This window comes from Platalea leucorodia (assembly GCF_965183815.1).
Source record: "Platalea leucorodia genome assembly, chromosome: Z".
NCBI lineage: Eukaryota > Metazoa > Chordata > Aves > Pelecaniformes > Threskiornithidae > Platalea > Platalea leucorodia.
In genome coordinates this window covers 26,130,796-26,156,541 of record NC_138858.1, presented here as the reverse complement: position 1 = coordinate 26,156,541, position 25,746 = coordinate 26,130,796, and the positions used below count along the sequence as shown (strand labels likewise).

The 25,746-nt window shown below is 38.6% G+C and overlaps 1 protein-coding gene across 1 annotated transcript in view; it reads right to left on the bottom strand.

Moving 5' to 3' along the window:
- Positions 1–25,746, bottom strand: part of HOMER1 (homer scaffold protein 1) — a gene marked incomplete at both ends in the record, with an annotated part of 83,064 nt that overhangs the window by 21,693 nt on the left and 35,625 nt on the right. The window contains one exon of the mRNA XM_082335398.1: positions 22,682–22,824. Coding sequence (XP_082191524.1) covers positions 22,682–22,824 — 143 coding nt within the window. The remainder of the gene's footprint in view (positions 1–22,681; positions 22,825–25,746) is intronic.

Here is a 25,746-nt window from a genome sequence, read left to right as displayed (position 1 = left end):
TACACAGCAGATTAAAAGCTTTGTATCCGGGACAGCTACATGATGAGAACTGTTTGATCAATAGTATCCTAATTTAATACGCAAACAGGGAGTGAATGGATTTTTTTTTTTTAAGTGTAATAATTTGTATACCCACAATGCTACAAGGTAAACTTCTAAGCCATGAAGATCCCAGAAGACAGACTCCCTAGTAGTGCCGAGTAATAATGCAAGGGGGATTCGTGGCGTGTTTCACCTTCATCTTTGCCCAGTGCCCTCAACACCCTGCCAAGAAAACGGCCAGGAGCTCTTAAGTTATTGCTTGTGTGCTGGAAGTCAGCATTAAATATGAAGCATGTATTTTCTATTACTGCTATCACTACCCTGGTTCAAAAGCTAGGTGGTTTCTTTGGAGCTGGTTATTTTTAAATTGGTTGTTTTCAATAGGAATGCACCAGTATTATTTCTCAGCCATACCTTTTATCCCAAAGAGATCTACATGGCAGGCTTGAACATGTCTATTGTATTGCAGATGTTATTTGTTCGTAGCATATACTGTTTTTTTCTACAAATAATTTCTACTGTATCTTCTACAGATTGTACTATGGCTCCATAAAACAGAAACCTATTACTTAAATTAGTCTAGTTTTGTATCTGATAATACACAATGACCTCCCAACTATTTAGACTCATCCCGTTTCTTTTTACAAAACTCCACATTCTCTGACATAAACAAAACCACATGATGGATATCATACCAGGATACACAGAACCAAAGATGTCAATTTTTTGTTTCATAAAATTGCCATTTGATTAAAACAGCCCATAACCAATCCTGGCAGTGCTGTCTTACTTTTTTCAAATATTTTCCTGACAAACTAACAAAGAAAAAAAAAGTAATTGAAATTATGCTTTGTGGATTATTTTGGTTAAAATTGGATTTATTTAAATTTAGATTAATTATTTCAGGACCAAATAAAAGCACACCTACAGCAGGCTATTCTTAAACTAGACTAAGAATATCTGCATTGATGCCTATATCTGTAGAGCTACATTGGTTCAAATTTATCAACACTTCCAGAGGAAACCCGGAGAAACATGCAGTTCAGGCACAATGAAATGTATCCCTTGGAAGAGAAGATGCTGGGGTTAACCCCTGGGAGAGGGAACACACACATCCAGCAGCTGAAGGACACGTGTGGAAAATTCAAAGGGCTCCCAACAACTGCTAGAACCCATAGCCAGAATTTCGATGGTGGAACAGCTGCACTACAGTCCCTCAGGACAGGTACAGAAAGGCTGCACATACTCTTTCTAAAACCTTTTACTTATTTCCTGTTTGAAAGGCTTTTTGGTAAAAGGAATGGATTTTGCCCTCGATGCATTAGATTCTGTCATAGGAAATACACACACAGCTCTGTCAGGTTGTCTTAACAGATTTAAATATCTAAACCAAGCCCAAATCATTCCTCACGTGTTCCGAGATTATTTGCTCTAGGAAGCACATGAAATAAGAACGCTTACTCAGTGATCAAAGTGATCCAAACTACAATGCAACTTCTATCAGAACACCTTCTGATTTTGCACTGCAGTGCAATGAGCAAAGCTGTATGTATACATTGGGGGAACACAGGCATACACGTTTGCAGTCCTGTGGTGCAAGAATTCAACCTGCATACATGTTTTGTTTTGTTCTGAAAGCCATCCATCCCTTTGCTGGCAGTGTCACAATTTAGCAGTTATTTCTTCAGACCTGTCAGAATTAACTTCACTGACTGCCTGGCACATTCAAAGTTTCAAGACGGTCCTTCAAAAAACAAGACATCCTTAACACTCCTGCTTGTTGCCTCTTTCTCAGTGTGAAAAGCTCCACCAAACTTTTAAACATATCCTAACAGAGGATAAATCCTGGTCATTTCCCTTGTGAAACTTCTGAACATCTGAAAATAAGAGAACAAGCTGTTTTGCATACATCACTACATTAGTGCCAAATACAAGGAGAATGGGCCTCTAACGGATAACAGCAAAATATGGGTTTTATTGGCTTAACTCATCAGGCTATACAAAAAAATTATTTCATAACAGAGGTTTAGGTCTGATTGCACAAAAAATTGTCTTTACAATGACAACTGTTCACGGGATCGTAAGCACTTGTTAGCAAGCAAAAGGTCAGAACTCTCCTGAATCTCTGATCCTTGGTGCTGGCCACGTATCTGGTATGTGTGTAACATCAGACATGTCCACAGTTAGAACACAACATGGTGCTCCACTGTCAAGGCAAAGGATTCAAACTCAGGTATTTAACATCTACGGCATCCAGTAATTTGTTCACTACCACAAAACCCTCCTAGAACAACTGCTGGCTGGTATCAGCCAGCCTAACTGTAACACCCTCTGAAAATTAAAGCAGGAGTCAATGATCTTCCATACTTTTAGGCATCCTGACCAATTAACATCAGGCCAATCTCCTTTCTCATTGGGGATTAGTTACAACCCCAGTAAGTCACTGAGGGATAGCTTTGCTATCTGTCCATCTGTGACCTGAATAGAGTGCCAGAGGCTATAAATGCATGATTATCTTTCTCTGCAAAGTAGGTCACTTAAGGAAAATTAATCCAAAAAGCTCCAGTCACCACGTTTAGCCAGTTGGAGAAGGCTTGCAAAGGCAGGGGGCAGGGAGCACACATTAATGAGTCGCATTCAGAATGGAGTTCTTTTGAGAGATGCCTTCATGAAACAAAGAAACAAAAGCAGGGCTCCATCGTGCATAACAGTTACTTGGGAAGACAAACACCATCACTCCCAGTGTCCCACCCTCCTTCTTCCCCCAGCTTTACATGCTGAGCATGACGTCATATGGTATGGAATATCCCTTTGGTCAGCTGGGCTCAGCTGTCCTGGCTGTGCCCCCTCCCAGCTTCTTGTGCCCCCCCAGCCTTCTCGCTGGTGGGATGGGGTGAGAAGCAGAAAAGGCCTTGACTCTGTGTAAGCACTGCTCAGCAATAGCAAAAACATCCCTGTATTATCAACACTGTTTTCAGCACAAATCCAAAACATAGCCCCATACTAGCCACTGTGAAGAAAATTAACTCTACCCCAGCCAAAACCAGCACAGCAGTTCAAATCAAGAGATGTCTTCTGCTTTTTGAATCAGTATTGCTTATTCATTGTTTGCTGAGTTGTATGCAGTACCAACACTATAAAACATGGTTTAAGCTTTATTTCAGATTTATAGAAGTGTGTGAAGAATTGTGCTTTATTAATATTTTATGGGTTTTAATATTGGATTCATTGCATAAAATTAATTAATTTAGAAACTGGATTTCTTACTATAGCGTAGTCATGGTTTCAAAGAACTACAGTTACTCAAGAGCACTTAAATTCTTTTCAGGTGTCACTGTGATCTGCACTGCAGGTGTATGGTGAGCAGTGCTGTCTTGGGACAGCAGAAATGAGGAGGAATTCAGCTGAACAGAGAATGGAGTACTTTCACTACAAAATTTGGCAACTGGCATAGTAACTAAATCCGTAAGACTTGACAAATACGAACAAAGCAGAGTCTCTGCAGCTGCTGCCCAGATTATAAATAGTGGCATGTGTTGGAAGCAGCCCAAGAGTCTGGTGGAGTGAGCATTACCTACCAGTGGGAGAGGTATGTCAACCAGCTGGTAACAATGCATTAGCTGTGCTGGCAGCAAGGGGTGATCCTTTCTGACAGCCTCGCTGGTGAGCCTTACGGAGCAGCTCTTCAAGCTTAAGGAAGCAAAGGGGGATTGTGAATGATTTGGTTCTCTTAGAGTAGTATCCAAGAGCTCTAATGAACTCAAGTAGTGTAACTTCTTCTCTTTGGAAGTGTAAGGCAAGTGTTTGGGTTTATGTAAAACTCCCTAGTGCATTTGGGAAGGAATTCTGCACAAGGTCCTTATGAAATCCTCCACATGAAATAAGCTTCAAGTAACGCTGAGGTCCCGGGCTGGAAGGGTGAGATCTCTGCAACAGGCTATGCTTGCTATTGCCTACATTGGAATGATGTGACTGTCCTATTAGATGGAGATGTTGACTCCACTGGCACAGAAGATGAGTGCAGTATCCCTCAAGGTATTCCTAAAAGCTCACAAGAGTCCTTGTCTTATTCATGCTGGGAATGAGAGTTAAGCTCCTCACTTCATGTCCTGATTTAGAAAAAATTTTAAACAGGTATTTTGGGAATTTCACCCCTTTTCAGAGATTTCAAAAGGTTTCCTCCGTGGCCATCTATTAAATGTGTAAAATTACTTCATGATAGAAAGGATTTAAACATGATGGTTTTAGAGTTTGTTCTGCTGCTAGTCCCAAGTACCATATGCCCTTGGTAATGATAAGGAAATTTCTCCCTCTCTCTTGAACATTGAAAACAAAATTGGAAACAGAAAGGGGTTTTGTCATTTATTTAATTATACCTAATTAGGAGTCCTAGAATGAGTGGGGAGTTGAAGAAAGAGCAGTGGAGTGGATCAGGTCCTATCTCACCATTCCTGGAAGAGGCAAGAAAGAAAAGTTTTGAGTTGTTCTGCCATTCTAGTCTTTGTACAAAGCTGTCTGCTTGTACAAGCCCAGTCGATTCAGCCGCTCACAAGACTTACGTGCATGGGGGACACAGTCATCTACAGTGTAAATAATTAAAGATGAGCAAAAGAGGGAAAGCTATGGTGAGAGTGGCAGCTTTTCTAAGACGAAAACTTAAGAAACAAAACAAAATTGCCTCTTTACAGCTACTGCTTATTGTCTTATCTGTAGTTGTGATTAGCTGGACACATACAAAAGGAAGTCTTATTTGATAAACTGGAATTTATTAAAAAAGGGTAAATCCTCTCAAAGTTATAATCAAGAGATAATTACCAGGAAATTGCTTTGAGTTAAATATTTTGAGTGAGGCCAATGAAAAACTAATTAATATTCAAAGAGATCCTTATCCTTAATTAGAGTATTCAAAAGAATTTTTAGCAAAGGAGGATAGCTCCCCTGGGGAGAGAAGTAGGAACATTAATGGAGCATGAAAGATCTGTTCTTCCCTTTGGGATAAGGAATATCTTCATGATCTCAGTAGAGTTATATCAGCACAAAACTAGGGAAACATAGTCGTGAATCAGCTCTTTAGACTGGTTAAATGACAAATTTGATTATAGCAAAAAAGATGGAAGGAGGCCCTTGAAGCACATTGTACTTTAAGTGAGGTGACTAACAGCAAAGCCACACACACCTACTGGAAAGTGAGAAAGGCAGCGGAATGGCTGAAATCAGCAGATGAGAGCTTGACTTTTCTGAGTCTATCATTCTCTACAAATGTTGAAGGTTTATCCCACTCCAGGATATGCTGCTTTGTTTTGTTTTGCACACCCCTTTGTTCAACTCAGAGCGACAACATGCTTGAACTCCCAATTTCTATGTCAGTGTGGAAGACAGAAATGCAAAAGCTTTTTCTGGAAATTTGGCCAGAGGGGTGCTTATGGAGCTATTACAGATTTCTCTTTCAAGGTGTTTCATATCTGATCTTTCGCTTTTGTTTAGCCTTTCAGTTTGACCATGCTCTCAGATTCTGAGTCGCCGAAAGTACCTGTGCAGCCCATGGACAGAAGAAGAGTTGCCTTTCTAGTTCTGTTACAGGCAGTCCTGTTCTTAGGCATCTCTTGTGCTATGCTTTATCAGCTCACTGGGGAAGGCTCAAGATCTTTGAAGACTTCACAGATGAAGATGACCAAAGAGGCTGAGTAATGGTACAGACTCCACTATATAGCAGACCACTATGCAATGCAAATGGGTGGCTATACCCTATTTAGATCCACCACCTAAATCCATGTTCTGCATTTTGTAATACAGCCTTTGTTTATCACAGGGCCCATACAAACCACAGACCACCTTTCAATATGGAAGCTTACCACTGAGAATAGACTGGATATCAAATTCTTTTTAAAGAAGGAAAATTTCACAGAAATATTCTCTATGGTAGCCCAGCATGGTATTCCTGCAGAAGACAACAACGCCAGAGAAAAAAATGCCCAAGTATGGTGGTGTTCACTGCTTATTGAAACACTAAGAGTCAATAGCAACGGAAGAGCTCCTGAAAGGCACACCATGGGATGCAGAAGACTGGGTATTAGCACAAAACTACTGCTTCAGCTATGATCCTTATCAATCAGGGACTTAGATCGCAGTCCTGACCCAAGTTAAAGCAGGGGGACAAAGAGCAGAGTCACTCTTCTCCACAAGAAACAATGACGTTTCCAAGCTTCTTGTATTGTCTGCTATTGTATGCTGGATGTGTCTACATAGGTGACATTTAAACTCTGTTTCTCATTAAACTTACACTGTTAAGAACAGTTTTATGCATGTCTTTTGTATGCTGTATGTACGACAATGCGAAAGACTTGTATGTAACCTGAATCATCACAGTAGCACTAAGAAAATCTCTGATTTCTCTGAAGAGGCTCAACTTTTATTTTAATTTTATTCTTTGAAAAAGATCTCATTTTTGTCTTAGTCATTTAATTTTATATAGTAAAGAGACACTAAGTTATCTCTTCATGAAGGCCATAGACCATAAACCAAAATCAGTAACTCCATCGTGTAACTTTTAGCCCTTTGCCAGAGCAAGCATAGCTAATTAATTTCTAGCTTTTTTGGCACTAAACATTAAAACCTCGTAGGCCTAACATTTATCACATACTCTGAAAAATTAAAGAAGATTTGCCCTTGCTCCCTTACTGAAATTGCTTATCAGTATCTCTGCAAGTATTTTATTCTCACGCCTGTGAGACCTTGCAGACCTAAAATTTTATCACATGCTCTGAAAAAGTAAAAAAAGATTTGCCCTTCTGCCTTTACTGAAATTGCTTATTGGTATCACTGGAAGTAGTTTATTCTCACGCCTGTAATGTGTCACGTTTTTCACAAATGATACCCAATACGTTCTTTTTAGTGGATTAAACACCAGGCATAATTCCTTGCTGTTGCTATGGTGCTGAATACTTCAAATATTCCAACAAAACTACCTTTTTGAAAAGAAACCTAAGTTATTTAGGAACTTACGTCCCATTTTCTAAAATGACTAGGTATTTGACTGTGAAGAAAGTCAAATTGACTTGGGCTTCTATAGTACTTAATCACTTTCTGAAAGCAATTAGATTATGTGGTTATCGGCAAGTCAGATACCAGGACACAGTGACCCTGACACTAAAATGATCTGAATTAAGACCACTTTCATTCCGGAACTCGTTTGTACACAGAAGAATTTAAAGCAGTTTAACTGTAAATTCACACTTTGCATTAGTACAGATTAATCTTGCTGAGGCCCCTGGCTAGATAAAACTCTGTCTCTCTTTCAAAAATCCTATGCATAACAATTTGTGTGTGCATTGAACCAATCCACACTCTGTTAGCAATGTAACAGAAGAGAAGAGAGTATTCAACTGCTCCAAACTTCTCTCACCTGGGCTTTCACTTACTGAGTGCTATTCTGATTTTAAGAGTTTCACTGAACTGTGCTCTCAATTACACCTCGGTGAGTTTGAGAACCATCCCTGGTTTCACCACAAAAATGCTGTGGTAGTAAGGACAAGGAACAACTCTTTCCCCAGTGACCATACTTTCACCACTAAGTAAAACAGGGCCAATAAGCCCCGAGCTTCTGAAGGCCATATAGATTGGGGAGTTTACACTCTCCGCAAACTGCCCTGGTCCGTGTCAGCTGGCCAGGCAGATCCCAAGCAGAGTTTGCACATAGTGAGGTTTAACACCCTTCCATCTCTACAGTCTTCCAAGGCTTTATGTGATCTGCAATCCTCCCATGGCCACCTGAAACACTTCTGGGCATGCAGTGCACATCCGTGTTTTTGTGCAAGGAGAATACTGCTCCAGTGGGTGCTAATGCAGCCCTCAAATCATTGCAGGTATGTGGAACTGGAAAAGGACTCCATACAAAACAGTACCTGTGTCTTACAGCCGCAAGAACACTGCATGGGCACAGAACAGATCCAGCGTCACTGCTGTAACATGTGGAAATGGTTCAGCCCACAGCCCTCGGTGCCAAGGCCCATTTTGTTTAGCCGTATAGAAGCGGCCCGTCAGTCTTTTGCAGTTACAGGTCAATTCTATGAAGCTCAGCAGAGATTCTCAGCTTTGCAACAACAGAGTGAAGACAGTAAGAGAGATGCTCTGAGCAATTGCAGCCACGTGTAGACCAGTGATGTGGCCAAAGCGACCTCTCCTAACCTTCTAAATCTGACATCCACCATATGCAAGGCAGCACAAGCCTCTGCCTCCATTTCTAGGTATAGTTACAGCTTTAATTGGAGTGTGTTGTGCCTCTGCTGGAGACAGCAGCTGTTACGAGTGGCGGAATGCGAAAGATTTGCAAGTGCCTATTTTAGATCTTAGTTGAACCTTCTGTTAGTGATACCACAGGATAGCTCAGCCTCTAAGACCCCTTAATGCTAGTTCCTGTCTTTCTTGCTTTCATAGCAAGCACTGAAGTCAGCAGAACAATCATTACAGCTGCAGGGTCTCACAACTCCACTACCAGCAACAGAAAGACATTCTGTAGAATGACCTACAGAAATACGTTGTTAGGCAGTTGCATAAAGATTCTGAATTGTGACTATTTAGCCTTCATCCAGCTAGTGCATCAGGTTATCCTACAATATCAAATAATAACTACTGGTGCAATTCATTTTTGCATTACAATTGCTAGTTTGCTTATCCCAGTAAATACGACATGCATTAACCGCACGGTTAGCGCAGGAGATGAACTGTCAGTTTACATGCTGACAACAAAATAATTTTATTCCATTAAGGGAACAGAAGCTATGTGAGAGCATGGCAAATTTAATTAAGTTTCATTTATCTCCTGTGATAGACATACAGTTACTTAACAGTCAATAGCCTATATATAAAGCCCAAACTAAACCATCTATGGAGCTGTCAGAAGTACTTTGAAGAACAAGCAGTAAGTCACATGAACTATATGATCACAGTAAAACATTTATTGACTGTATAGGTTTGAAGAAAACAACTCACAAGTGAGCTGCAACACTTATATGTGGATACTGCAACTCATGTTTTTTCCATCCCAGCTTTTTAAGAGAATGGAATTATTAAATTTGCCTTGTTAAAACAAAACCTGAATCCAAGAAAAGACTAAATTTCTTGCACCATGTTGATCCTAGAGTAAAATTTACTAAAAAGCGATTAAATGGATGAAAAAAATGGCACTTTTTCTATTAACTACAGGTTAACACTCAGAGGAAGCAGTGCCTATATAAGTTTCTCTCTCTCCCTTATTGTAAAAAATTCCAGTTTTTAAGAAAAAACCTAACATGGCACCTTCCTTAATTCACTGGTAGTTGCTAGTTCTTATTTACTCAGTCTAGACTAAGTGATCTTAGATTTTCTTCAGCTTCTCTTCAGAATAATGCATAGGTCAGATGATTTGGCTCAAAAACTCAGCTGGAAGTTAAAAATACAGTAATTTATAGACCCATTGTTCCCAATTCAACACTTAATTGACACAATAGTTTCAAAGCGGAATATAAAGCTTGGCTCCCCACTTCTCTCCCCGCCCCGTCTTACTTAACTCGTCACAAACCCAACAGGGATGCCAAGAGCATGAAGTTGCACGTGAGTTTTGCTTGTTGTGAATTCACAGACAGCAGAACAGATGCTGTGCTCCCATCCTTTCATGAGGCTATGCCCGTGTGCCACGGCACTGTTTCAGCACGTTTGCTTTCTAATGTTGTGAGCTCTATTTCACTTTCCCTGATAAGGCACCTAGACTAGGAAAAGGGTAGGGCAAACAGCATGATGTGAAGATGTTTAAAAGCCAGCTTTCCTCAGCCTCCCGCTGTGCTGAACATAAGCCCAGCACAAATGATCCCTAAAGTGCTAAAGTGGAATTAAACAAGAATACTGAAATCTCTGGAGAGTGTAGAAAGACAGTGTTACGCAATTCGTGTTGTCATCTAATTACATGAGTTTTAAATTTCAGATTATTTCCTAAATAAAGCAAACAGGTAAGTCGCAGTCATACAGAGTGATCAGTTAGATCACACTTCGGGCATGTAGGAAACTATTTTATCTATACTCTTAAAATTCAGGCCAACTTAATCTGAATGTATTGCCTACATAAAAAAAGCATTTTGCTTCAGACAATGAACCCATATCTTATTTCTATACCTATTTTTACTATAGTGAGGGGAAAAAAACTTTTATTTTTCTTCCTCTGGCAAACTACAGAGTTGGATAACTTATTACAATTCAGTCAATTCAGTTTTAGGGTTTTGGTTTGGTTTGGGTTTTTTGTCTGAGCCATGTTGTTTAAATAAAATTACTTCTTAATTTCCTACGTGGTTGCAGTCTCCCAGAAGAACAGTTTCCACTATTCTAACTTCAATTTTGAAACCAAACCCTCTGCTTTTCATGACAGGAAGACAGCACATCCTTACACCACAGTGCCATAGAGTAAAATCTGCAAAAGCAACAACCCTACAATCGAAGGTCATCACAACAAATGGGCCACACGTAATGTTTTATTATTGTGTACTTGAGAAAACAGAGTCCTAGACATCCCGGACATTTTATTTCAGCACCTTCACCCAGCTCCAGCTTCCTTCATTTGCCAAATGGCTTAAGACCTGATTAAAAAAAACCCTCTTATATGCTAGTTCACTGCTGATTTGTGTCAACTCAATTCATTACAGGCAAAACTTGATGGCTGTTTGGTGTCACTGTGAAATACTTTGATGATGCTTATGAACTGCCAGTTGTCCACATCTCACCAAAGTGCTAATCAGCAACTTATATTCATCTCAGCAGAGCCCCCTGTAATATGATCAAAACACTGATCAACACAAACCACTTTCTGCCTGTACCACAAATCGTCACTGGCATCTCCAGCAATATTAAAGGAACTCAGAAGATGTGATTCTTTAGGTGCAGAAGCCTTCCCTAAAGCATAAAGCTGATGGAAATGTTAATCTCCGTTTAGCTGTATTCCCCATTTTATTCTTCAAGCTAACTCTTACCTCAAGAAGAGAATATATTAAATACTTCATACTTTTGACAGACAAAATATTCCACTTCTGTGTTTATGTGTGCCTGCCCCTAACCTCTACCTGTGTCTGCAGGAAGTGGGTCGATGCTATCGAAGTTCCACTGCAAGGGGTCTGCCTACTACAATGCGACAGAAAATAATCAACACGACGCAATTATATTCAATAAGACAACTCGTTCGGGTGGAGCCTGAATACTGTTTGCACATTCATACACATTCTGAAGTGGCTTACAATAAAGCAACTTCGACTTTTACTTGATCGGTGAGCTTTTACTCTAGTCTTCCAGGGGCTTATGCTATCTGAAGAGGAATCATGACCTGCAGAGTAGGGAAAGTGAATGAAACAGCCCACCAGGCAGCCAGGGCAGGGTGACGGCAATGCTGGGGAACAGGACACTGTGTTGTCTCCATAGAAAACAGGAACCACAACTCAGGATCATAATGTTAGCAGGAGGTACAATTTAAGGCTGGACCTGGTTAAGGAGGGTTTAGTGGATGAAACCCATCTTCCCCAGGTTTAGATGTTTAAAAGCTAAGACAGGTTAAGCATCCTGAGACAGCACTTCATCTGACCACTCTCAGGTGCCTATCTAGGAGGAAATGCACCAGGCACTATGGAAGTCCCTCAGGCGTAATTTTTCAGCCTCAGTGTCATGTGGATGTGGCAGAATTTGCTGGTCGTCCCCCAGAGGACCCAGTCCACAACATTCTCCAAAGGAATACTACCATAACTAGGTTTACATGTAAAGCCTACCTCTAAATAAGGGAGAAATCTTTAGCAATCTTAATTCATCTGACAAAACCAACACACTCCAAAGAGTATCATGTTAGTAAAACAGCATGGATCTTCTGGATTAGACTTGAAACCAAGCTTTTTACTTCATGTGAAAATCAAGACCTCCTGGACCTTGGTCCTACATGTCTTGCAGGGATGCAAAATGATCCCTCAAAGAATACACAGCTACACAGTTTATGAATTTCAGCTCTATTCCAGCAAATTCTAGAAAAATATAACTTTGATGAAAGCTATTTTTTGTCTAAGGGATTCATTTAAATATGAAATTCTTTAAAAAGAGATACTAAGTTAGTACTCATGCTATGTATTTCTAATATAGAGTTTTCTAAATTGCTTTTCTCTGCTTTGTTAAACCTTAGTTTTTAAATATGTGTTCTTTCAAGAAGTAGGCAGAGGTAATCCATTTGGCTGAATCCTATCTATAAATATCTAAGACCAGAAAGTGGCTTCACCAAGTTCACCATGATTTATTTGCACCCCAGAGACAACTGTAAGCTGGCTCTGAACTGGACAAGTCAGCAGACACAGTGCAGTTAGTTCCTAAGCCACACGTGTCTGGGAGTGAAAAATACTCCAGGGGACAGAAGCTTTCACGCAGCTCTATCCAATTCTCCTTTCTGTGTGACTGCTGGAGGAGCCTGTCCCAGCTGCTCAAGGTACAGTTGCTAACTACAGTTGCTAATTCTGAAGCTTTAACTACAGCATCGGATAGGGAGCAAAGGAATAGGAGCTGCAGCCACCTCCTAAACTCATGCTCCAACTCTGCTTCCTTTTAACCCAAGCAGAATTTGGCACAGCAGCACATCTATCTCACATCTTCAACAGGAAAAGAATCCATAACTTAAATATTTGTTGCCAGCTATCATTGGCTCTGACTTTCACAGTCATGAGAAAGTTATCTAATTGATTAAAAATTAGCTTATTATTAAGTCCGTATGGGCTTCATTAACACCATCTAAGCACTTTATAAACGGCAAAATCCAAGGGTCCATGGATCCATGTAGTGCATTTTAGGTGAATCCACAATTAATAATTCACCAAGACTTAAAGTGGAAACAATCCATAACTTAAGATGCTTGGCATCTTGTAACTCAGGTCACATGTAATGTAAATTCCCCTACCCCATACCTAATAGTATCCTTATAAATGACAGTAGGAATAAAATGAATGACAGGCCCTTAAGCTTAAACATCTGCAGAAGATGGTGCTACCCAGACTGATTTCTGTTCCCAGAGTGTACCTCTTCTCCAAGGAGAGGGAGCAGTTAAGAAGGGAGTAATACAGAAAAGACTAAATGAAATATAAAAATCCATAAATTGATAACTTCATCTCCAATGTGAGCTGTTAAAGAATGAAGGTATGTTTATTTATATTCTGCTTGGAAGTCTGAGAAAAATGAGTTCTACACTGTTTCAAGAATAGTAATTGTTTAGCCATTAATGTTGTCATAATAGTTGTATGTTTATCATCAGACCTTCCAGACAGCAATGAAACCATAACCCCACAGCATATATACGATTTTAGAAGTGGATATCTATCTATACTTATGTGCAGCTTCTCAGTCGATGTATCTCATGATCCACCACTACACCTGAGATAACACAGAAGGCAGAGTATCTTGTTGGTATCAGTAAGAGAAGGACTAAACCGGTATCAATCAGATGCATTCAATGGACCTTCACCTTCACTAAAATGTACTCAGCTACAGACTTCGCCCCCCCCATTTTTAAAAATACTTCCCTCAAGTATTCCACTGGGTTTGGCCCTGCTGCCTAAAAAACTTAACGTATATCCTTTCTCTTAGAATAAAGCAGACAGATGAGGTGCAGCAACACAAAGACCTTTCAGAAGAGTGGAGGAGCAGGCAAAAGAGACACTGTACCTGATGCAGGGTAGAAGGGCCCAGTGACTTGGAAACACAAAGAGCCTGCATTTGAAAAGAGGCACTAACTGAAAGGTTTGGGCTTTTATTTTTGTTTTGCTGGAGTTAGTTTTTTGTTTGTTTCATGTGACTTAATTGTAGCTCCTGTCTTCTCAGTAAAGCAGGAAGCTAATTCCTGCTACAGAATCAAAGAATGGTTTGGGTTGGAAGGAATCTTTAAAGATCATCTAGTCCAGCCTCCCTGCCATGGGCAGGGACATCTTTCACTACAAGAGACTGTCAAAGCCCCATCCAACCTGACCTTGGACACTTCCAATGATGGGGCACCCACAACTGCTCTGAGCAACATCGTCTGGTGTCTCACCACTCTCATCGTAAGACATTTGGGTGAAAATATTCCAGTACTCAAGCAATTGAACAACTGGAGATGTTTCTTCATTAAAAAAACCACACTTCACAAATGTTTAAGGAAGTATGGCTTTGAGGGGTAGATTTATGTGGGCTTTAAAAGAGTAAGGCTGTATTTTGAGAATATATTGTTGCTATGAGTTATAACATATTTTAATATACCAAAACTGACAAAAAGCCAAGTTTTATCTCGCTTTCTGAGTTTTTTTAAAGCTGTTTTCTAGCTTGTGGACTTTGAACTCAAAACTGTTCAGCAACACTTTGATTTCCTTTACTTCTAAGGAATATGACGGAGGCATTCCACCATGACTACAATGACTGTAAGTTACACAAGTTCATCCATGTTCTGTATAACGATTTTACAAAATAATCCAAAGTTGACAATAAGTGAACCTTGAGATGAGTAAAATACACAAAAATCAAAATAAGACAGTGATGCAGACTGTTCTGCATCATACTTAGAAGTGATCTGAAGGCCACAAATCTTTAATTCTCTTCAATTTCCTTTCTCTAAAACTGTGTAACCTTTTCAATAATTTCTATGTGGATGGGAATATGTACCCTAAAAACCAAGTCTAGACTACTCTCCAGTTTCATAGAACCAGATTATAACTACAGAGTCCATTTAGAGACAGAAAACAGTAAAAGAACAAGTCTGGAAAAGTTTCTTTAGCATTTGTCTACCCATATAAATGGTTGCATAAGCATTGTATTTTGTGTTGGTAAAGATAAGCAGACTAAGTCTTGCACTTGAAATCAAACAGCTATACACGAGCTATGAGGTGCCTTTATCTTCTAACATATACTTTTGAGTGGCTGTTGGGGCACAATTTGAAGATGTGTCTTTGGAGAGGCAAAGCATGTGTGTGTGCAGGTGGGTGCAAACTGTGTGATACTCTTACCTGCAGAACAGACTGCCATAGGAAAGTCTTGTTACAAATAGCCAAAATTCCAGGCTCTGAAGAAAGCCCCCCACCTCCTCATCAAGAACTAATCCCAGGCTGAAGGTATGGGCCTGAATGGTTCACGTTATCTTGGTTGTGAAATACTTTCACGCATCAATTTTCCTAACCAACGAGGAAACAGTGAAGTTTGAGTGATCAGACTTTGTGAAAAATATGTTTGTCCTACAAAAAATCCCCTCTGCCTTTGTTTTTCACAAAAGACTTGTCTTTTCAAAGGTCATGACTGTTAGAAAATTCATTTGAGAGTCAGGGGATCAATAGCTACGTGTTTTTTTTTTTTTTCCTGGTAACTTCAGGCTTACTAGCTTTCTCTTTCTTTAATGGGTGGCTGAAAAATGATAAGTATGCCCTGAGGCTTCCAATCCAAACAAGGCATGACATCTGTAGTTTCAAAGTATTAAGTCCTTCCACAGATGATTTTTTTTAAATAAAAAGCAATTTTACAAAGTGGCTATTTCCTCTCCAAATTTTTCATTGTGGGTTTTTTTGTTTTTTTGTTTTTTTTTTTTCTGGAGAATAGTGCATTGAGACCTGCAGCATTTCTTTGGTGTCTGTTCTCTTTGATACTAATGTCACTTCTCAGTTTTGAAAAAAATGTTTGAAAAGACACTGGTTATAGTTGGAAATGCTGACCTAACTTCAGCAGATCTCTGATGTATTAAAGACAACACCTTAGGCTCCTTCACGGTGTCCAGGGAAAGTTCAGTTCGCAGCTTATCCCTGCTTACTGGTTGAAAGGTTTCCTATGATGACGCTAAACAGTAACAAAACCACTGATGGAAGTAGGAGTAAAGAAAACATAAGGTATCAACTGTCTACATAAGATCTTCTATAACTATCATTTTAATTCTTCTTGAAAAGATGGTTGCATGTTTGAGCTTACAACTCACAAAACAGTAGATTCTAAATGATCAATGTACAAATCATACCATAAACCAAAACTCACAGACAGTGCTCACAAATTTAAATAAGCATACACACTGGTATCAAAATGCACAATAGAAAAAGTTAAATATTCAAATAAATTACTAGGAAAATATAGAATAAAGAGAATAGCTCCTCCACCAATGCCTAAAAATGACAAAAAAGTCACTGTGTGCCAAGAGTAGGCTCTTAAAACGAGTAACACATTTCAGGAAACTCTATTCTTGAAAATACCTAACAAAATTAATGATTGTGAATTAATGGATGCAACCAAAAAAAACCAAACCACTCACCCTATAGAATCTGACTGAGTGTTGAGTTATCATATATCCCAATTCACAGAGCCAATGTTTACAGTTGCTGGAGTATTAACAAACAATCTTTTAATGTCATCCATACTTTGGATAGGTTGAACACAATGGATATATTTTAGAAAATAAAGTTCATTCCTTAAGCAAGATAGTTCCTTTGGGTTTTTTTTCTTTCATTTTTACTGGGCTTTTTTTTCTTATGTATGTGATTAAAGGGGGAAAAAATTACGTAGTACAAGTAGTATGTTTTTGGTTTGGTTTTGTTACTTTGTTTTAAATATAAATTGCATAAGGATTATATTCCTTTTCTAAGAACGTACTTGACAGATATGTTTCAAGAGTGCTCACTTGTCCCTCAGGATGATATTTATATTATCTAATTTCAAACATCCAGCTCACATCATCTGAATCACCCCTTGGAGCTCTCACTACATAAACTGCAGGAAGTTGGCAATTCACATGCCCCAAACTAGAACGTGCTTAGGTGCACAAGGGAGATGGTGAAATTACTCTCTTAAGTGTTAGGCTATTTTTAGTTTTGGCTCTCATCCATTTCCCCAGCCATTAAAATTAGCTCTGTTAGTTGCAGAGTTTCTTCATGTTGAAGAGCTAAGCAACACATGCACCATGACCATTCTTCCAATAGTAGATACAAGTCCTCTCCACCTCTCCTTCCATTACCAGAGATACCTTAAGAAAATGTTACAGATGAGCTGTATTATGCTGTGTTTGACGTGTTACTGGTTTAAAACCATGTAATGGTTTACTACATATTACAAAGATATCTTAAAGAATTTTTAGAAATTGTCACAATCAGGAAAGTCAGAGACATGAAAAAAAAACTACACGAACACAAGGTAAGATTTCCTTTCAAATTAATAATTTCCTAGCAAGAACTTTTATTTTGAAGGATAGCCTACTTGAGCTAGATCCCAGCAGCTTAGGCGGAAGGGCAGGAGTGTGGGAAGCAGCAGGAACTGGGTCAGGGAGGGAGGGGAGAGCAATCTCTCCTTGCGTGCTTCTTCCAGAGACCACCAGGCTCGTGCCGGTGGAGCACAAAACGCTGAAGGACAGTACAGCTACGACCTTCACAACATCAAACAAATGTTGGTTGAGGTGAAGTCAAGACCTATGTCTAAGTTGCTATATTAACCAGTTCTTTGCTCACACTGACAGCAGGAACATACCACCTTTGAGTTTCTTCTCTGAGTGTGCCTCAATAATCTTTTCTCAACAGGGTAATTGAATTTGCCAGAGTTCCTGCGGTGTGCCCTAAAATGTCACAGTTCATTATAGTACTGTGCAACGTGAAGACAGTTACTGCCTTTTATGCTATAGAGAGACCTTTTTAAAAAGCCTGGCTTTATCAGTCTCCATTCTAGAAGGTTTTCAAAACCCAACTGGATAAAGCTTAGAGCAGCCTGGTCTGATCTCATAGCTGACCTTCTCTGAGCAGGAGCTTGGATTAGAGAGCTCCTGAGCTTCCTCGCAACAAGAAATTATCCTGTGATCGGGTTAAATAACATTCAAACCCAAGAATTAAAAAAAAAAAAACAAAACAAACCCACCACACACTCCCACGGCTACTTGGTAAGGAAGCTATGCATAACCCTATAAAGAACATCCAAATACTAGAATTTGAGTATAAATTCAAATTACAAAACACCACAAAAATTATTAACTCAAAACTTTTCCTTAAAGCCAACTTAACAGTTCAACATGATCCACAACGTACCTTTACTGCAACATAACTAAAATATTTAAGCTTGTAGGAGTAAGTAGTTTTAATACACAAAGTGAATAATCTACTAAACAGATTTCTGCATACAACTTTTAATGAAAACTCGGTGAAGGAACATGAGCTAGCAGCAAGATTTTTGTTTTTTCTTTGTTGTACAGCATTGGATTTACATGCAGCATTATTAAATGGTAAGCTATCTAGACAATAACATATCTAAGATATAAGCATCATTTGAAATAAGTCCATTTTCACTAAGGCAATGAGTCAAAATTCCCTATTAAGAACTTGTTTGAATACAAAAATAGGAATTTTAACAAACAAGCAACAAACACACACATATATATTGTCTGATCAAAACATTACGTAATAGAAATTCCAATTTTACGTATTACAAGAAAAAATGAGGGAACAGGTTCAATTCACATTTGACAGAATGTTGAAGACTATCAAGATTTGTCCCAGAAGAATCCTCTTACATTTTGTTTCTGAAAGTGTGTTTTATCAGCTTCACAAGGTGCCAAAAATGGAATAAAGCTTGTTATTAACAAATGTATTCTCTTCAACGGTGAAAGAGAAAGTTCACCAAACAGTTGCCAAAAAGCCCCAAGCAGCAGTTGCAGAATTTGCCAGATATACTATTCAGTTTTAATATTTGAATTATATTCTAAGGCTGAATGAGCTTAGTATAGTATTTCTTTGGGCTCATTCAGACAACCAGGAATTGTATACTATGCACCATCAGGATTAAAACTTTTATTTAAAAGCCAGTCACATCAGAAGTAGTTAAAATTTTTTAGCAACTTTTTTCTCTCCAAACCCCATTTTATGATCAACAGTTGTTAGTTGGAAAAAAAAAGAAAATCACAACTTAAAGAATGTGGAAAATATTTTTTTAACAAGGAAGATGTCTGAGGAAACTAAGATTTACTTAAGAATGAAAATACATCCTTTTTTAGTCTTAATTATCCTAAATATTAGATTTGATTAACTAGCTTCTGTTAGAAAAAAGCCTTCCTGGACTAGCTATCGTTCAGAAAATGACTGATCAGTGTCTCAGCCAAGATTTTTAAAAATTCTAATGCCAGGTTTAGGCTACATTTTACTTTTGTTTGTTCTGGCAACATTCACTCATGAGAGCAGTGCTCAGGCTATAGTATATTATAGGATGTGGGAGTTCCCAAGTAATATTACTTCATAATTCAACATTAACCATCATAGATAGTTTAAAAAAAGGCAAGATGTTAAATTACAAGAGTTTATCTTCTGTGCAAGGCTCGTAAATCTTTCATATCCTTATCTCTCAAGCGGTTGACTAGAGTTACACTGCTTGTGAACAGCATTAGGACTTTCCAGATGAGGATCAATTGAAGCAACTAGGCTTCTGCTTTATTATGCTCATGGGATATGAATGGGATTTTAGACATATACTGGAGAACGTTCATTTCAATGCTTACAGTTATTTACTGAAATAATAAGAAATTTGAGTACTAATAACAACACTCTGGTGACTTAAGTAATGCTGTTTTTTGGCTTTTGGGTATAAGTCGTCAGAAAATAACTATAAATGCCAATGTAGTCTACACTTACGCTGCTGAAATGACAGGCCCCAACTACTTACATTAAGACATAGAAAGCGCAGAAAAGAACACTTGCAGAAAAGGACATGTATGGCCAGTGAGGATGTGTTGTAACAAAATCAAATTGAACATTTTTCAGGTGTGCAGATTAAAAATGACAAGTAGTAAGATGTAGACTAAGGCACGACCTCCACACCTGGTGATTTTTGACCTTGTTAACTCCTGTCAGACCCTTCCAGTTCATACAAAGACATGAAAACCCCTTACCTATATCACTGTTTTGAGAGCAGCCCTCTTCAAACCTTTACCCCTGTCCTCTGCCACAGAGACACCTGCAGGCATCTGAGCTTGCCGACCCTCTCAGCAGCAACGTGGCTCCCACCTCACCAGCCACCCTCGCTGTGCAGAGCCGCGGCACCTCATCCCGCCCACGAAGCTCCAACGCTTGCCCCATGGCTGCCCAGGTGCCTGCCGTGCAGCCCCACGCATGCCTTTCCTGTGCTCCAGCCTACACTGAGGACCACTCCTTTTGGTTCTTCGCAGTATAAGTATGTACTGTCAATGCCAGAGCAGAATATATCTTTGCTATTTATGGAAGAAATGAACTTTCTATGGCAGTGTTATTTCAGTGAAGCATAGCCAGCCTCAGTGACTCTCATGTCCCCTACAGCTGAATTCATTGGAGGGAAGACTACAGTGCCTTTTCTTTTGAAAAGCACCTAGTGATTGATCAAAAGCTCCTGGAGTAAAACCAAATACGTAAAAAGCATTGCCACGCACAAGACAACACTCAAATGCTCTTCCAGCATTACTGTCCTCACCCAGAAGCACTGGCTAAACTTTCCCTTTCCTGAAACGCAGGGTGCAGGAGGAAGAGGCTCAGTGATCGGCTGGAGTTACCAGGGTGCACAAGGAAAGGGCTCAGTTCAGCAACCCCTCTCCATCACACATGGAGTGCCACCAACACACAGCATTATCAGAAGGGCAGGGAACAAGGAGGAGCACAACCCCTTTTCTGTACCCCTGACACATGAAAAACCCAGGGAGTTCCCAATGATTGGGGTGTAAGGTTTTAAATTTAATTTCTTTTTTTTTCTTGTAAATCAGGGCAAGTAGACTGCCTGCAGACAGCACTCTTTCAGCCAGCACAAGCAGCTAGGCTTGTCTACCTAGTTGCCAATTTAGTATTATGAAATGCCTCCACAAAACCATGCTTGTTTAACCAGGACTAACACAATCCTGGAGGGTTCGCTTCTCGTCCCTTTCATGCATGTGTTTCATCCATCTTCATTTATTTGTAATAAATAATCTTGATTTATTTATAATAAAAACCTTATCTAGTCCAAAATTCAATTTATTTCAAAGGGTTTTAAAAATTTGCATTTTCTTCAGCAATAGCTCACTAACAAACCTGAAGCTACCATTAGCAAGACAAAACTCTGGTCTTTTGAGAATCATCATGAGAAGTGACCCTCAAAATGCAGAGTTATTGTTGGAAGACCAATTCTAGCTAGTGGTATTTAACAGGATAAAAAACTAACAGCAGGCACTCACACTGTATACATGAAGTAGATATAAAAACGCAAAGCATGTAAGTTTTGTAACCTCTATTCTACACGATCAACAATTACAACTGGGTAGTTTCAAAACATCTCTTCGGTCATGCTCAGTGCAGAGCAAAGCGTAGCTACTATATTGGCATACCAGAAAACATATTTATATGTGCAGAATGACAAGGGAGATCTTGCAGCTATCATTTTTTAAAAAAACGAACACCACTACTCATGTATGGACTTTATCACAACTCCTTTTCACAAAAATATTGATAGAGAATTCCAACACACAAACATTTTAAATGAAGTCTTTACAGAACACTGATAGATGTGCAACATTTGTAATACTCCTTCAACATGCACATAGCACTCTTACAAAGCACCATTTCCTCTAAAACATATAATAGATGAACTGGTGACAGTTGAAGTATAAAAATAAACACAATCACTCTGTTAAAAAATTAGTGCAAAAGTATAATCTTTTTCTCATTTGAAAATGTATATTATTTTTCCAGATACGTTTAATAGTATTATTCTCTTACAAAAACTGAGAAGTCCTGCACAATTCCAATTCCATTTCTGCTCATTCTGAATTGCATAACATATCTGACGTCCTATTATTCCCCAACCTTTGATCAAGAGCTCTTAAACTCTACTTAAACTGAATTACACAATGTTTAAAAAAATAAATCTAGTATTTCTAGCTCTGTTCTAAGTTTATTAAATGTTTCAGCTACTCTCCATGGTCTCAATACATTATGTGTTTTACTGAGAGTGACCCATTTACAGTCATTCTATATCCATCTTAACCCATTATTTGTATCATTAAAAAAAAAGTCCTAGCTTTCTTAAAGTACAACAGAGCACAGTATTCCTAGTGCAATGAATTATAATTCAGTCTGAAGCAGAACTACATTTTTCTCATATTTCGGAAAGAAGTTGAAAAATGTTTTCAACTGTCAGAACTGTTCACTTAAAGGCTGCTTTAAACTTCACAATCCAGAAGTGTTGTAAGAGTCCCTTTTCTTCCAACAACTCGTCAATGAAAGGCTGACATCCAGTCCTATCAGTCATTTAAAGAATGTGTGCAAAAATAATTTAATTGGAATATCCTATGAAGCAGTTAATTTTACTAAGATCTCCGACATTGAAATAACGCTTCCTGTTAAAGGGACACCTGCACTAACCAGTGTTCAAGGGCTCACGTTAAGCTGATTAAACTATAAAGCAACACTCCCCCAAATCTTATTCCAAGAGATTTTCTCAGCCATGTTTTTTTTTTCTTAAAACAAAGATTATATAGCAAATCTGAAAGCTAGTCCAGGTTTGGGGTTTTTGGGGGGTGGGAGGGGCAGGGGAGGTTGTGTTTAGTTTTTTTTCCCCACACAATATGGGAGAAGGTCCCTTTAACAAGGAAGGAGACAGGTATCACTTAATCAGGATGTGGGAATGGAATCTGTACCTATGGGTAAATGGCAATGCGTTCTGGGTTGGTTCAGCCCTTGGTTCTGAGTTCTGCGTCACTTCCGGCGTCGCTCTCTCATCATCTGTCCCGTTAATACTTTCCGGTGTTAAAGGAGACTGAATATCCCCTCCAGCTGATTCCTTAAGTAAAACAAACAACACATTAAAATTACAAACTGCTCAGGAAGGTTATGTGTTTATAAGCACTAACATTAATTCTTACATGATACACAAATTTCAGGTAGTATTAATGTGAGGCTCAGATTTCCAGCATCCCTCATGGTCATATTTCATCATGTGAATTGGATTTAGAAGTATATTACCATAAGATTCACATTATCTTGTACAAAACACAACTGACCTAAGAATTATTTGCAAGTATCCAGCCTCCTGCTTATTACAGACCTCTCTCTCTTACCTGGTATTACATTCATCCCTCATCCTGCTACACAATAGGTGACTACTGACACCCAGGATTCTTCTCTTACTTCATATTTTAACACAGTGAAACAAACAATTCTGATATTTGTTTCAAAATCTAGCTTTCGTATTGTTGTATTAACCAAAGTGAACAGTGGAAGGGCCATTGGTGGTGCATTCACAGTTTCATGTATGAGCCATCTGTACAGAACACTTGTTCAGCAGAGTCCTTGCAAAACTTCCGTAGGCACGTTAGCCTGGTCTAGCTCTTGCTGGTCATGGTACCATCTGGGGAGGAGAACACTCCAGCTACACCCAGGCAGCTTCTGCTACTGCTATGTAACTGGACACCTGAAAAACTTAATGGCGGCCTCCCAGCAGAAGGCACTGGTGCGGTTTTAATCACCGCATGCCAACATGCACATTCATGTTTTGGCCAACAAACACCATTCGCTAATTTCTAGTCACTGAAAAGTACTTCTTTTTTATACAAACAAAGTACACCCTTGTAGTCCACAACCTAAGTTAGAACATCATAAGCTTTTCAGTCCCTGTATGTGGTTTAATTTTAGTACTTTCTTTCCTATTATATTCTTTTACAAGTAATGATTTTTGCAGGAGATAAGCAAGTCATATAAGCCAAGTAGCTCATCTCAATTTTAAAATGTCTTAGTAGGCTTTTAGTAATCAAGTGTTAACATTTAAGATAGAAGAATTTCATGAATAGAGTTCAATGGATGTCATGGAGGGGTGTCTATACAGCAGAGGACTGGTTGAATTACAGTACTTTCAAAAGCTAAGCATCTCCTATGGCCACACAACCTTCTACCATCTGCATGGAGAACAGATAAAACTGCTATTTGATGTTATTAAACTGAAGCACAAGCACAGTCTCTGGAAGGCCAGCAGCTCCTCTTCCCAGCTCTTTGACACTCTGCATAGGAAGCTGAAGAACAGCAATCTCAGAAGGAACTGCAAGGTATCTGAAGATGGTCATGATCTTATAAGATCAGGGTTTAATCTTGAGCTTCCACTTGTAGCCTTCAACTAGTTTACAAGAATAAGGCTTTTTGAAAGCCAACACTGGATCTGATCCTCCATCTATAGGAAATGTTGTCCTTGACTTTGAGACTTAACTAGATGGAAAAACTCAGTTCTTTCACACAAAGTAAGACCTGGCTGTCATCATCACCTTCCACACCTTTCTGGTGTCCCTTAACCAAAAGTACTGTTGTTCAACATTTTCATTGTACTTTAAATTACATTTAGCATTTGCAGCACAACAATTGTCAAAATTTTGCTTTTATTCTGCCATATTTCTCACATAGTAAGAGATCTGTATCTCACTCTACAACTTGAATTAGTGGGTGATACGATGTGTTAATACCGACTTTGAGTCCTATTACACTTAGCGTTCATCAAGTTATACAATGCACATGCACCAGTGTCTCCATTCTGCACCTTCTTATTAAATTCCTACTGATTAAAAAGCAGAAATAATTAGCTTACACTGATTTAATTCCACAGATATAAACTGTTATTTATAATATAAATGTAACTTTTTTTATTATATGAATGCAAATTGTTACCTCTTTTCAGGAAGAATCTTGTTATTTTACACTCAAAACTATTATTTTTAAGTGTTAATACTTTAAAAGTCAAAATTAAATCTTGATTTTTACAGAACAATTTTACTGAACTGAAACTGAACTGAAATTAAGTGTGAAAGGGCAGCAAAGTTGGCAAGATAATCAGCCAAATGAATTATTTTATACAAATTACATGGTTTTGTCTATTATTATTCTCTGATTTGATAAACAGTTTCCACTGACATTAAATGAAAGCCTTTATGGACCCAAGAGTTTCTCTTTTATTTCCTCCTCTTCCCAAACTACACTAGATATTCTAAAAAATACATACCACATCCTACAAAATCTGGATGGCTTGTATCTTTAAGATAAAATTCCTACATCACTGTTATTAGACACATAAAGCCAGGGCCTACTTACTAAAATGTTTTAAGTGTGAATGCATAAAAATTGCTTCAGTAGAAGAAAAACAAATGTGCAAGTTCTATATAGGCTTATCTTTCAGTAAAGCACTTTCATAGACTTCTAATGTGAATGAAATCCAAGTGACAAAAATTAATGCAGACAAACATCACAGCCTATGTAATACCTAAAAGTTCACTGCCTGCAAATTCATGAAGGGCTGATTTTGTATGTACGAGAGAATCATCAGATTCTAGAATGTATTTCTTCCAACAATAACACAGGTTAATCAGTGCTCTCGCATACTCACAACTACCCATGCCTGATAAACGATTTATTTGCAGCCAACTATAATGAAGCTGGCTATGAATAAAGCACCAAAGGCAACCGAAAAAGCCACTTACACGGAGCAAACCTTTTACAAATGTTTACAAATAATATGTTCCCATTTTATATTAATTAGAGAGACTAAAATAGTTTTAGAAAGATCTTTGTGAGATGTTCATATGTAATGAAGTTTTTATTCCATATCATTATAACTTCACACATCCACTCCAGACTTTACAGAACTGGGGAAGAAATTGCGGTCATCTTAAAAAGATATTTTCACCCTTCCCTTCTAGCTGGGAGAGCAGCTTAACTTAGTTCTAAC